Below are 14,336 nucleotides of genomic sequence, written 5' to 3'. Positions count from 1 at the left end.
ATTTGGGTGAGAAAAGTAGTGCCTGATCGAGAATGAGTTTGCAGCAGCTGATTTGTTGTTGCCATGGTACAAGAGAGATTAATGTATAAAGCAACTAAGGTTATGAGTTCAGCTTACATGAACAGAGGACAGATGCGAAAGCCATTAGTCAGTTTTAGTTTGCAATACAATTATTAGTTCTATAATCTTCTATGTATATTCATGAGCTTGTTTGTGTGTCTGTGGTGGGGGACAGACTAGAAGTTGACAAAATGTATCTTCCTCAGTTGAACTTCACTTTATTATTGGACCTGAATCTCATCAGTTTAACTAGACTGACTAGCAAGCTCCAGAGGTATAACTAGAGGTCCACTTGTTTCTCTTCTCACAGTACTGAGTTTAAGGATGCATGCCTGTCATATCCAAACTTTGTGGCAGACACTTTTTCCACTAAACTATTTCCCCAGCTTCTTATAAAGTTCTTTAATGAACTAGTAAGATCTTTAGTTTAGGACTTTGTCCCTCCTTCTTTCCCTCCCTCCCTTTCTTTTTCCCTTTTTTTCTTTTGTTTGTTTTGTTTCAGTACTAAAGATTTAATTAAACCTTAGAACCCTGTTCAGTCTAGTCAAGTGTTCTACCATAAAACAGAATTCTCACACTTAGACTTTAAAAAAATAATTGTACATATTATTTTATCTTAATTCTCAGTTGGATCTCCATAGTAAGATATTTTCTTTATTCATTATGCAAATGTCTTCATTTTTTCTTTTTATAAATGTATTATTTCACACAGGCGTATGTGTGTATTTATCTCTTACGTTCTACTTAATTTTGGGGTACTGGATTTAATCCCAAGGTCTTGCATATGCCTGTGTATGTGTGTATGTGTCTCTTACGTTCTACTTAATTTTGAGGTACTGAATTTAATCCCAAGGTCTTGCATATGCCAACAAGTGCTTTACCACTGACCTGTGTCCCAAGACCTTTAAAAAAATTAGAGGTAAGGCCCTTTAAAGGTAACCAGAATGGCCTTGAACTAACTGTGTAGTAGTTGAGGAAGGCATTGAACACGTAATCCTTTGGCTTCATACTCTAAAATAAATGATATTATAGGAATATACCAATACCATTGATCTTACCTCTAATTTTGGAATTCAGTTTCATAATTTCTATATTTTTGTTTTGAGATTAAAAGGAATTTAGAATGCTTAATTTTTAAATTTTTTTCTTGGCATGAATAAGTCCCAGATGCTCTGATGCATAGTTTTATTTTCCCATTATTGTTATTTACTTAAACTTATATCTTTGTTTATAAAACAGCTTATAAATAAATAAATAAATAAATAAAACAGCTTAATTTTTTTTTCCTTTAACAAGAAGGATTGTTGTTAAATTGACTTTCATTTTTCCTTTGGTGCAGATAGCATTAGGATTTTTTTTTTGCCCCTACTTTGAATATTTTATTTTATTTATTTATTTATTTTTTGGGATTTTTCGAGACAGGGTTTCTCTGTAGCTTTTTGGTTCCTGTCCTGGAACTAGCTCTTGTAGACCAGGCTGGCCTTGAACTCACAGAGATCCGCCTGCCTCTGCCTCCCGAGTGCTGGGATTAAAGGCGTGCGCCGCCACCACCACCCGGCTGAATATTTTTTAAAAAAGGAAACAAACTATCTTTTTTCATTATATGTACCAATCCAAGTTCCCACTCCCTCCCCTCCTCCCATTCCCTCCACATACCCCCCTACCGGACCCCCATCCATTCCTCAGAGAGGGTAAGGGACATTGCTTTTGGAAAGGTACAAGGCCCTTCCTACTATACCAAGGCTGAGCAAGGTATCCATCCAAAGAGAATAGTACAAGCTGTAGGGATAAATCCTGGTGCCACGGCCAGTGGCCCCACAGTCTGTCCCAGCCATACAACTGTCACCCACATTCAGAGGGACTGGTTTGGTCCTATGCTTGCTCCTTCCCAGTCTGGCTGGTGTTGGTGAGCTTCCATCAGCTCAGGTAGACTGTTTAAGTGGGTGTCCCCATCATGGTCTTGACCTCTTTGCGCATATTCTCATTCCTCCCACTCTTCAACTGGACTTTAGGAGCTCAGTCCAGTGCTCCGATGTGGGTCTCTGCCTCTGTTTCTATCAGTTGCTGGATGAAGGTTCTGTAGTGATATTTAAGATATTCATCAGTATGACTACAGGGCAAGTCAAGATGTGGCCCTCTTTCCTCTATTGCTTAGGGTCCTAGCCCGGGTCATCCTTGTGGATTCCTGGGAATTTCTCTAGAGTCAGGTTTCTTACTAACCTGATAATGGCTCCCTCAATCAAGATATCTCTTGCACTCATCTCTGTTCTTTCTCCTTCTCAACTATCCCATTCCCTCATGTTCTCCCTTCTCACCTCCTTTTACTTTCCACCCTCCCTTCTTTCCCGACCCCCATGCTCCCAAATTTGTCAGGCAATCTTGTCTGTTTCAACTTTCCAGGAGGATCTATATATGCTTTTCTTAGGGTTTACCTTATTACTTAGCTTCCCTAGAATCATGAACTATAGGCTCAATATCCTCTGTTTATAGCTAGTACCCACTAATGAGTGAGTATATACTATATTCATATTTTTGGGTCTGGGTTATCCCACTCAGGATAGTGTTTTCTAATTCTATTCATTTGCATACATACTGAGTAGTACTCTAATGTGTAAATGTGCCACATTATTAGTTGAGGGGCATCTAGGTTGTTTCCAGGTTCTGGCTATTACCTCATTTCTGATTGTGTTTTGAGCCACTGTCAACTGAAATTTGCATGATTTAATAGTCATGTACCATACGTCTTGGTTTGAAAAACAAATGTAATTATATATTCTAAGTTGTAATAAATTGTGATTATTTTATTTTCTAGTTTGAAATGCTTACTGGCACTTTGCCGTTTCAAGGTAAAGACAGAAATGAGACCATGAATATGATACTGAAGTAAGTAGAAACACTATTTATGGAAATATTCTTGCCTCTATTATTAAAATCATAATGTGGTTTTCAACAGACTTAAACTAATTTTGTCTTTTTCTCTCATTCTAACATATTGGGGACTCATTAAAATTTTTAAAATTCACTTTGAGATTTATTGACTTACTACTATGTCTAGATTTAAGTGAAATTTTCTGTAATGTTTTACAGAGCAAAACTTGGAATGCCTCAGTTTCTTAGTGCTGAAGCACAAAGTCTTTTGAGGATGTTATTCAAAAGGAATCCAGCAAATAGATTGGGTATTATTAATCTTCTTTAACCTTTATAACAATGTACTACATATAATAGCCAAGAAACTGTATCTTTATGTTTTAGTTTAAATTCATTTATGATTACAGTATATTTACATTTGAATTGTGGACTTTTAGTAGTTTATGTCAAATAAAAATTTTGCTTATGATTAATCAGCAAAATTAATAGACATGAAATAGTCTAGTTAACAGAAATCATGTACATCATCTGAGCTGCCTTTTGAAAAAATGCAGTTTATTATATATTGATAATCCTTTTAAATGTTTGATGGTGACTACTTTGCCTCTCCTAGTATACTTCAAAGTTATATTGCCTTTTCCTAGATCCTAATGTGATCCTATTATCTATGTCCTTGTGTTAAATAGTACAGTGCTGTTTTCACCTTTGTAGACTTTAACATAGCGTATGACTATGAGGCATGAATTGTGAAGGGCAATTACTTAGTTTAATATTATATTAAACAGAAATTGTATTTGTTAGGAGGCATTTTAGTACCTAGTATTTCATGTTGACTTATACAATTCACTATATGCATCAGTTTTCTTTCTTATTAATAGTAGATAAAGGACAAGTTAATACAATACCAGACAAGAAATCATAGATACTTTACTCTAAGCATCTTAGGGAAAATATACAGTCGTGGTTTTGTCTAATAACATAGGAGCTAAGTAGCAAGATTAAAAGATTATGGCATTAAAATTATTTCCATATTACAGGATCAGAAGGAGTTGAAGAAGTCAAAAGACATGCTTTTTTTGCATCTATTGACTGGAATGTAAGTTGAATATAAGTTTGTTATTAAATAATTTATATTAAAATGAGTAAAATTCTTTTGAATCTAGTAATATAGAGACTTGGCAGATAAGCATAACCCATGTGTTTTATATTAAGGTCTGATATTTTTGTTTATAGTTATCATGTAGCATGGCAATACCTTAAAGTGGTAGAGGTCCTGATATAGTAATTTTTGCTTATCATTTGTTGTAACTGTTGTAATATGATTAATATTTACACTTCCACTCTAGATGAGGAGAGGATGAGATAGGGAAAAATGAGTGAGGCTATGACAGATCCTAATATAGTTAATAATAATAAACCCAGATATTCTTTAATTTCACATTGTTCATTGTTCTGCATTAGAACAAGCTAAATCAAGAAAAAACACTGTACTATAGATACTTATGCTTGTGGATGACATGAAAGAAAAACATTGAGGAATTATGCTAAATTATTCATATTTTAATTTATATGCCCAGATTGATAGTCTTGTCTTAGAAAAACACACTCTTCTAGTTCCTTGAAATATAGTAATTCTTTGATTTTTACGTATAGGAATTATAGGTATTATTTTTGTTACTTGTTTCTGTAATTAGTTTCAAATTTTCCAAATTCTTGTTTTCTCCCCTTCAATCCATTATTTGTTCAAGTGTAAGATGATTGACTACTTTGTATTTACAAATTTCCAATATTCATTTTGTTATTGGTTCCAGTTTTAATGTGCTATTATGAAAAGGATACTTGATGTGATTTACGTGCTTGCAAATTCATTAAGAATTATTTTATGACATGTTATATCGTCTATCTGGACTATGTTCAGTGGACTTACGAGAAGCAATTGGGTGGAATTTTTGGTAGATATATGTTTAGTCCATTTGGTATAGGGAACATTTTAACATGGTTGTGTTTTTATTGGTTGATTGAAGTGATAAACTTCCTGGTTTTTATTTCAGGTGAGCATTGGTCTCTCTTTAGATCATTATTATTCATACATTTGTTTAATATTTGGTATCATGTACATTTAAATATATCAGTTTCTTTTGCTTACCTGACCTCTTTCTCATAAAGACCTTGTTTTCTTTTAGTACTTATGACTTCAGCTCTATTTTGTCGGCTGTATGATCATTGACACTTTGGTTTAAATTCAGTTGATCTGGACTGTTTTACTCCATCACTTCACTTTCACTCTATAATGGTGAAATGGATTTGTTATAAACAGCATGTAGTTTTCTTTCCGCCCTTTCTCCTTGAATGCGTCTTTGTTTTGTAATACTAAAACAAGACGTTATGATCACTAGCTTCATTTCATTGTCTCAGTTGAAGCTGGTTTAGTTAGTGAATGGTTGTTCCACTTGGTGTTGTTTATGGACAGAGATTGTCAGAGCATCTTATTCAGCTGCAATCCTGTTTACCCATGTGTATTTTTAAAACATACACAGTTTAGCAACTTAGAATATTAAGAAGAATGTATTTAATCTTATATGGAAACAAACTATTTTAGATGAAATAGTCATGAAAATAATCTGCCTACTGATTTTGTTAGTTATCTCAAAATTTTTACATTGTGATATGCTTTGTATGGTCATAGCTCTTGGGAGAATTTATTTTGGTATTCAAAAGTGAACATCATTGTTTATAGTGCAAAATGTGACATCACTATAATATCATTTGTGTTCTCTGGCTTCATTAGATTTTGGACATTACATCTTAATTGTAGAATGTGGTTAACAGTTATCTGAAACCTGTGTAAATATTTCAAGTCTTCTGATTTTCAATATCATGTTTTTTCTTAACTGAGTATAGCTTACATATCCTAAAATGTTTAAGATTTTTTTAGGTTTTGGAATTTATTTTGTGTGTGTGTTGTGTGTGGTGCATTTGTTTTTTTTATATATATTTTTACTTAAAAATGTCCACCTCCTCCCATTTCCCTCCCCCTCTCCCATCCCTATCCTCCCACCCCCTTCCCCTTCCCTCTCCAGTCCAAAGAGCAGTCAGGGTTCCCTGCCCTGTGGGAAGTCCAAGGTCCTCCCCCCTCCATCCAGGTCTAGGAAGGTGAGCATCCAAACAGACTAGGTTCCCACAAAGCCAGTACATGCAGTAGGATCAAAACCCAGTGCCATTGTCTTTGGCTTCTCAGTCAGCCCTCCTTATCCGACATGTTCAGAGAGTCTGGTTTGAACATATGCTCCGTCCCAGTCCAGCTTGCTTTGGTGAGCTGTGTGTATATATATAAAAGGAAGTGAATGAATTTGAAAATAAAACCTATGAAATTATCTTGTATTTACTATATATCTTATCCATACAACTCAAAGATAATTTCATAACCATATTTTTAGTGTGTCTGTTTTAGCTACAACTTGTCCACTTATGCTATCAACATTCAAAATTTTGTGAATATTAAAGTATTTGAATTTTAGATGTTGTATTAGGAATGCCCAACATGTGTTAATGATATTTTAAAATGTTAAATTTTTTTTTTCATTACTGCATTGCCTCTAGAAACTATATAAAAGAGAAGTTCAGCCTCCTTTCCGACCTGCTTCTGGAAAACCAGATGATACTTTTTGTTTTGATCCTGAATTTACTGCCAAAACACCTAAAGGTAATACATACTTATTTATAGCCAAGGCTTTTGTTCTAGTAATTACTACATAAATTAACTGTTTCAGTAAAAAAACATCTTTGTGCAAAACTAGTTTGGTGTTTGTGTAAATGTACATCTTATATACAATATTGCTACAAGCTGTAATTGGGAAATATTTATCAGTGAAATGTGAAGAAGGGTAAAATGCAGAATTTTTTTCTGTGTTTTTTTTTATTTCTTTGTAAATTCTTTCTTAGCTTTCCAGGCTAATAATTTTCTAGATATGGTATGAAGTAAAACATGAGATGTGCACTGGATCAGTTTAGAATGTGATCTAATTTACTTTTAGTGACATCTGTTTCGTGTGCTCATTCAAGAAATATTGAATCCCTACTATGTGGTTTTTGGTAGTAAGGATGAAGCCATTAATAAAAATTATTGACCATATAAAATATGTCAGTCTAAAACAAGTAGAGAGGAAGTATGAGTCATATTTGTTGTGTATCAGACTGTGATATTTAATGTTTCATTTCCTTTTTTTAAAGAAATAAATTTGCTGATACTGTAATCATAAAGTTCTATATAATTTTAGTAAAACATAACTGTTTAAATGTTAGATTCTCCTGGTTTGCCAGCCAGTGCAAATGCTCATCAGCTCTTCAAAGGATTCAGCTTTGTTGCAACTTCTATTGCAGAAGAATATAAAATCACTCCTGTTACAAGTGCAAATGTATTACCAGTCGTCCAGGTAAATTCTTTACCATCATCACTATGTTCAGTTTCAGGATAAGTATTTTTTTCACTTCTTAATAATGGATGTTTAATAGTTATTGAAAGATCATAGTTAATGACTTTATTTTCTCAATGTAATTCAGTTAAAATGTTTCTTTCCCCAAACATACAAAAACACTAGAATTTTTTTAACTTTTAAGATATGTTAAGATTATTTGGGACAAAAATTAAGAAAATGTGCAATTCATTTTCATTAGTATTTAATTTGTTTTAACAAAACAGATGAATGGAAATGCTGCTCAATTTAGTGAAGTCTATGAATTGAAAGAGGATATTGGTGTTGGTTCTTACTCTGTTTGCAAGCGATGCATACATTCAGGTTCCAACATGGAATTTGCAGTAAAGGTATTGTTTCTGAGCCTAATTTATTGTTTGACTTACATAGTTTGTATTACAGATTAGCTCGTACAGTTTTACTGGTACATTGAGGGAAAATCAGATGATGAGAAAAAGTTTGTGATTTAATATTTTCATTTTTAATTTCTTTGCAAAGTTTCATTTTGGAGAAATGGCATTATTTACTTACTTTTTGTTTTCTGACTAATCTGTAGCATACTATGTGAAGATTTAACAACTGTAGAACGTACATAGTATTATTTATTAGTGTCTTAGTTAAAGGCGGTATACTTGATCTAGCTCAATTTTTATGTTAAATTTCTATTGTATGGAATTTTTAAATGTTGAAACAATTAGAGAATGATGTTCTTGATTTCCTAAGTATTTTTGAATAACAGAACCCAATTGAAGGTTGGCATGGTGGCAGTTGGGAGTACAGGAATTGTCATACGTTCAAGGCCAGACTGGGCTATATAATGAGTTCTAGCACACCTTAGGCCACATAGCACAATCCATCTCAAAACAATAACAACAAAATTCTAGACAGACAGACAGATAGATAGATTGAGGAGTGGGCGGGTGGGGGGTGGCTGGCTGGCTGGCTGGATAGATGGATAGATAGAAAAATATTTCTTTCTGCATGATAAAGAAAATCATTTAACTGTTTTTAAGAATTTTCTGTGGTCTGTTTCTTAGATCATTGATAAAAATAAACGAGATCCCTCCGAAGAAATTGATATTCTTATGCGTTATGGACAACATCCCAACATTATCACTTTAAAGGATGTAAGTATTTTTAAAATCTAAGTTTCAACTAAGTTAAGAAAGTTATGAACTAGAACTTTATAGCTGTGATTCTTTAAATGCCAAATTTCAAATTGCTGCTTTCATTCTCCAGTGATTCTAAACATGTATTCTCTTTTTAAATATTTTAGTAAAGAACTATGATTGTTGTCAAAAGAATATCCTAATAATCCATTTATATTCTGAATAGTTAACTCAGTAATGTTGCAACTAGAAATACTTTTCTCATCCCTATAAATGTAAAGGAAATTTATTCTGGAAAAATTACTTTCTTGATTATAGAGTAATTGTTTATAGAATTATGGATCATTTCTTGAATGAAATAGTATTAGTCTACAGTTTTTTAAAATACCTGTAACACACATATTGATGTATCTGAATAATGACTTTTACATTATAATTTAGACTCATTTTTGTGAATATACTAAGCTATTAAACATCATCTTGATCAGTTTGTTTTAGATAATATGATAATTTTATTTATCATATTTAAATAGTAGTTTGTATGTGCATGTATGTTTAAATGTATGTGTATGCAAATATATAAGCATATTAAGTAGAAATATATATCAAATATATATATACTCATCTATATTTTATATATCAAATATATAAACATACCAAGTAGAAAATTTTATTTCTTATCTATTTCTTTTAATGCACTATTTGAATTCAACATTTGTTTCTAGCCATACTAGGCAAAGAACTAATAAGTGCTATGTCTACTATCACAAAGATGATTACTTTTGAAGAAGTATTTGTAATATAATTAAAATAGCATGTACATGTTATTTGAGAAGCATGGATTTCTACTCTTGTTTATGTGTTTTGTTGAAATCTCTAACCTTCAACTTCAAAAACTTCATATTTGATATGATCTTACAGAACTACACAGGAGATTATTTTTCCACTTCATTCTTCAATACAACCTTACTATATCAACAAGAAAGAAATGCTATATGTGCTTTGATTCTAGAGTTGTACTGACAAAACAAAGTAAATATAACTTTAAAAATTTGGAGTAATGATTACAAATAATAAAACCTTAAAACACATTCTTTTTTAGGTCTTTGATGATGGGAGATATGTTTACCTTGTAACGGATTTGATGAAAGGAGGAGAACTACTGGATCGTATTCTCAAAAAAAAGTGTTTCTCAGAACAGGAAGCTAGTGATGTGCTGTATGTAATAACAAAGACAGTTGAATATCTTCATTGTCAAGGAGTAAGTTATAGTTGAATTCTTCCTTCAATTCTGGGACCTATATTGTATTTCTTGTATATTTTTACACACAATATACTAATAAAATTCAGTGTTATAGTGAAGTTTATAGAAAGTGGTTTGAAATATGTCTGTCTGTCTGTCTACACACACACATACACAGGGCTTGATAATTTATAGGACAAGGTTAGAGGTGTGTGTGTAGGGGTGTGTGTGTGTGTGCGCGCGCGTGTGCCTGTGTATTATCAAGCCTAATCAAACTTTAAAGTGTGAGTCATCAAAGAAATATCCAAGTGGGTTTTAGTGGCTTGCCCCTGTAAGTTCAGCACATGGATGGTTGAGGCAAAAAAAATAGTTAAAATTTGAGGCCATCCTGAACTAAATAATGAGTTCCATCAAGCCTAGACTTCTAAAAGCTAACAAGAAAAATATTTACAGGCATATAAAGTATTATTGGAATTAGTCTATAACTATTATATTCTAGCACCAAAACAACTGTCTGTTGACTCTGACCAAATGCCCTAAATATTACAATAAGCTTTTATTCTAAACATTAAACTATCAATATGTTAAATCTTTTGGAGAAGACTTGTATATTTCTTTTTGTCATTTCATATATATGTAAGGTAGATGTTTTGAAATAAAAAATGAAATTAAAATGCAAACTGCTTTTCAGAATTGATATAGTAGAAATTGTATGTAGCCCCACTTATAAATAATAAAAAATTTTATATGTGACCTAAGAAGATTTCAGTAGTTGGAAATAAATTATGCAGCACTAAAGGAATACAATAATTTTAGTATGATTTAATCCATCCAATTTCTTTGCAAGAATTTTAAAGGATAAAAAATTTTTTATAAGGCACGATAAACCAGAATTTTAAAAATACAATATGATAAACATCTGATGTTTATTTTTTTATAAATCTTGTTTATAGAACACTTAAATAGCAGATATTTTGAATATTTATATATGATAGATATTGTAAGCAAAGGGCTTTTAAGATTTAAACACTAAGTGAGATTTTGCCCTTGTCTCTAAAAAGCATACATTGTTGTACATTGCTAAATGAAGGATATGAACTTATCAGACCTAGTATACCAAACAAGAGATTGTCAGTTTAAACTCAGCCAAAAATTATACTTAAAACAAAATAATAACCACTGGAGAATAGTAACAGAATATAAATATCTTCATAACTTTATATCTCCATATGATACAATATGTATGAATCCTAAAACTAGATTGAATGAATTGTAGAAGCAAAAAAAATCACATTCAGAATTTAAAGTTTTGCCAATTATTTGAGCCTTCTTCATTTTTTCTACTGAGTTTGCATTTTTTCTTGCGAATTTCATACATTGTAAGTATGTTTTATTTTGTTGAGAATCTTTATAACCACAATTCTACAGATTCTAACTTGGTTCTTCTGAGAATCAGACCTAGATTATTTTTTTTCTCTTGTGGCTATGTTCTACTTGTCTTGTTTATGTAAATCAGATGGTTTGTAATTGTATCCTATGGTGATATAAAGTTATGAAAATATTACATTTTGTTACTCTCCTACAGTGGTTATTATTTTGTTTTAAGTATAATGTTGGCTGAGTTTGAATTGAATTCTCTTGTTTAGTGTACTAGCATTGATGTCTTCATATCCTTTGCTTTCATATAAAATCTTAATTTTATGTGTCAGTGCTGGTTCTTTGCTGTGTAATAGTCTCAACTTTGTTTTTATGTTTTTCTGCTGTCTCTTTTCTGCTCTTCTCAAACAGAAGAACTATTTATTTTTTTTCCAAATGAAGGTGTATAATAGAGACTGCTCTTAGTTCTTAGTGTAATAAACACAGATATGGGAACCTACCCACAACTCTGTTTCATCCTTCAACCAAATGTGTTACTCAACACTGTTTCTTTACTTTTCTAAATTCTCTTGAGTCTGCAGGCTCTTAACTTGTGTACTATATCAAGAGTTAATAGTCGAAGTGGATGTGGGGCACTGGGTGAAACTTTAGACTATTGTATCTAAAAGTAGAACCAATTGAAGATAGAAAAACTGGCAGATAGTGTAATGTCTACTTCGCAGAATACTTTTCTCGTTATTTTTGATGCCATAGGTTGGGAATAAAATGGGAAGATTTTTTTCTATAAACATATTAAATGTTTTAACAGAAGTTTAGTTATACAATTATAATGCTGTTTTCTTTTATATTCAAGGTTGTTCATCGTGATCTTAAGCCCAGCAATATTTTGTACATGGATGAATCAGCCAATGCAGATTCAATTAAGATCTGTGATTTTGGGTTTGCAAAACAGCTTCGAGGAGAAAATGGACTTCTGTTAACTCCGTGCTACACTGCGAACTTTGTAGCACCTGAGGTATTCTTTAGGTTTTACTGTTTCCTGTTCATTGTTTTGCTTAAATTAAGTCTATATGATGGCAAGTATGTTGGTGAAGACAGGGAAAAACAGATGTCATTTCTTATAACTATAAAGCTCTTTTAAAATTTGAATTATAATAATTTATAGTATAAAGTCAGGTAATTACTAGCATCTAAATCAAACATATATCTTCTAATCAGAGTAGTCTGTTCTTTTAGGCTATATACTAATATAGAAATTGTATAATTTTTAAAGAGGGTTTTACTATATAGCTATTACTCACTAAAGATGCAACACACAGCAAAATCTTCCTTTGTCTCCTGATGGCTGGGATTACAGGTGTGTGTCAATATGCCTTGCTAAGAATCATACATTTTAGGACTAGGATACATCTTTAGATTCACTTTTGATTTGTTTTTAAATAGAAACATTGTTTTTGCCTGATAAATCATCTGTTGTTCCTTGGGAACCAAGAGTAAGAGAAGATGAGGCTGGAAAGTTCAGGAATACAGATTGTACTTTAGGGAGCTCTCTGATACTAGTACATCCTGAAGCAGTAAGACAAGATTGGTGAAAAGTCAATCAGGTTATAAATTTCTTTATAACATGTGTTTATAAGTCAGGAATTGTTTTTAACATGTTGTAGATGTTGACCATCAATGGCAGTTGTTATATACTAATCCAAATATCTAAAACTCATTTTGAAAAAAATGATTTTGCCAAATCAGAAAAGTGTGATCAGATAATCTGAAAGTGAATTCTTATCTCATATATATTTTATATTTATATCAAATAATTGATCATTTTAAGCAGCTAATGTATATTATATGTAAATATATTTTAAATTAGATGTTATAAAAATATTTTTTGAAAATGAAAATATATAAAAGTAACTATTGATGAACTATTCTCATTTTAATTTTTATGAATTTCACTTTAGATGCAATTGGGGTATACATACAGTTTTGCTTTTATAAGCTCTTGATGATATGATTTGGTCTGTAACAAATTAGGAATGTGTGAGTGATTTATTCTGTACTTTAATGACACTTATAATATAATGAATATGCAATTTTTACTCAATTATACTGGGTAGAAGCTATGCCTTTCAGAAATAAATCTGGGGTACATATTCCCAAAGAGGTTATTTTATTTGGACTGCCCTCATGTGTATGAGATACTACCTTGTACATAAAAAAAAAAGGTATTTCTAGGCTTTCTTTTTAATAGGTTAGGAAAACATAATATTTGAAATGTGGTATCTTCTGCTAAATATAATCTATATAGTCACCATAAATTTTCTAAATAGTTATCTTTAATGCAACTTATTTTAACTACTTATTAACTACTTATTTTAGTGGGAAAATTCTTAATCTTGGCTTAATTTTGTATAGTTCTCCTCTTTGTTTTTTTTTATAGAAACTTACTAGAAAAAGTTTAGGAATGAATGTGTCCCGAAAGAACACCAAAAAAATTAAAATAAATAAACACACAGTATATGCATGTTTAGATTAATGGTTAGATAAACATTTTAGGATTAATGGTTAGGCCATCATTTTAATGAATATATGTACACAGTACAATACAGTACACTGCTGCTTTTTAATCCTAGCAGACTTCCATTGCAATAAGTCACTTTGTTTATTGTAATAGTGAAAATTTTTCAGGTGGGCATGTGGAGAGCACTTCTCCACAACTGGCATTTATTTGAACTACCTTTGGCTCGCACTTGTGTGTTTTGAGTGCTTTGAAATATTTTATCAAGTGCTGAAGACCCTGCCGAAAGTTAGTAATTATTTCTAAGTTCTTAGAAATGAAATACATTAGTCTTTAAAAAATTTTCAAAGATGCTATCAAACTACATACAAGATAGTCATTTTAAAATGGAATCATAAAGATTGAAGTAACCATGCAAATATTTTAAGAAATAATAGAATTTATGGGGCTGTGCTTTCATAATTTAATCACATTACATAGAGTCCTTATTTTAAGAAAAATCATTGGTTATTGCATTTTTATTTTATTTTATTTTTTAGATTTTTCAAGACAGGGTTTCTCTGTAGCTTTGGAGTCTATTCTGGCACTAGCTCTTTAGACCAGGCTGGCCTTGAACTCAAAGAGATCCGCCTGTCACTGCATCCTCAGTGCTGGGATTAAAGGCTGTTACCACCACCACCTGGCCTGGTTAT

At 31.8% G+C, this 14,336-nt stretch overlaps 1 protein-coding gene across 1 annotated transcript in view; it reads left to right on the top strand.

The window, feature by feature from the left end:
* Nucleotides 1-14,336, top strand: part of Rps6ka6 (ribosomal protein S6 kinase A6) — a 118,794-nt gene that overhangs the window by 69,133 nt on the left and 35,325 nt on the right. Inside the window, exons 13-21 of the mRNA XM_057760699.1 lie at nucleotides 2,873-2,943; nucleotides 3,148-3,236; nucleotides 3,966-4,024; nucleotides 6,529-6,631; nucleotides 7,231-7,361; nucleotides 7,628-7,750; nucleotides 8,438-8,527; nucleotides 9,612-9,770; nucleotides 11,983-12,144. Of these exons, the coding sequence (XP_057616682.1) occupies nucleotides 2,873-2,943; nucleotides 3,148-3,236; nucleotides 3,966-4,024; nucleotides 6,529-6,631; nucleotides 7,231-7,361; nucleotides 7,628-7,750; nucleotides 8,438-8,527; nucleotides 9,612-9,770; nucleotides 11,983-12,144 (987 nt within the window). The remainder of the gene's footprint in view (nucleotides 1-2,872; nucleotides 2,944-3,147; nucleotides 3,237-3,965; nucleotides 4,025-6,528; nucleotides 6,632-7,230; nucleotides 7,362-7,627; nucleotides 7,751-8,437; nucleotides 8,528-9,611; nucleotides 9,771-11,982; nucleotides 12,145-14,336) is intronic.

The sequence above is a fragment of the Chionomys nivalis genome, chromosome X, assembly GCF_950005125.1.
Source record: "Chionomys nivalis chromosome X, mChiNiv1.1, whole genome shotgun sequence".
In the NCBI taxonomy this organism is placed as follows: domain Eukaryota; kingdom Metazoa; phylum Chordata; class Mammalia; order Rodentia; family Cricetidae; genus Chionomys; species Chionomys nivalis.
Note: the sequence above shows the minus strand (reverse complement) of the source record. Positions and strands in the feature narration are given on the sequence as shown.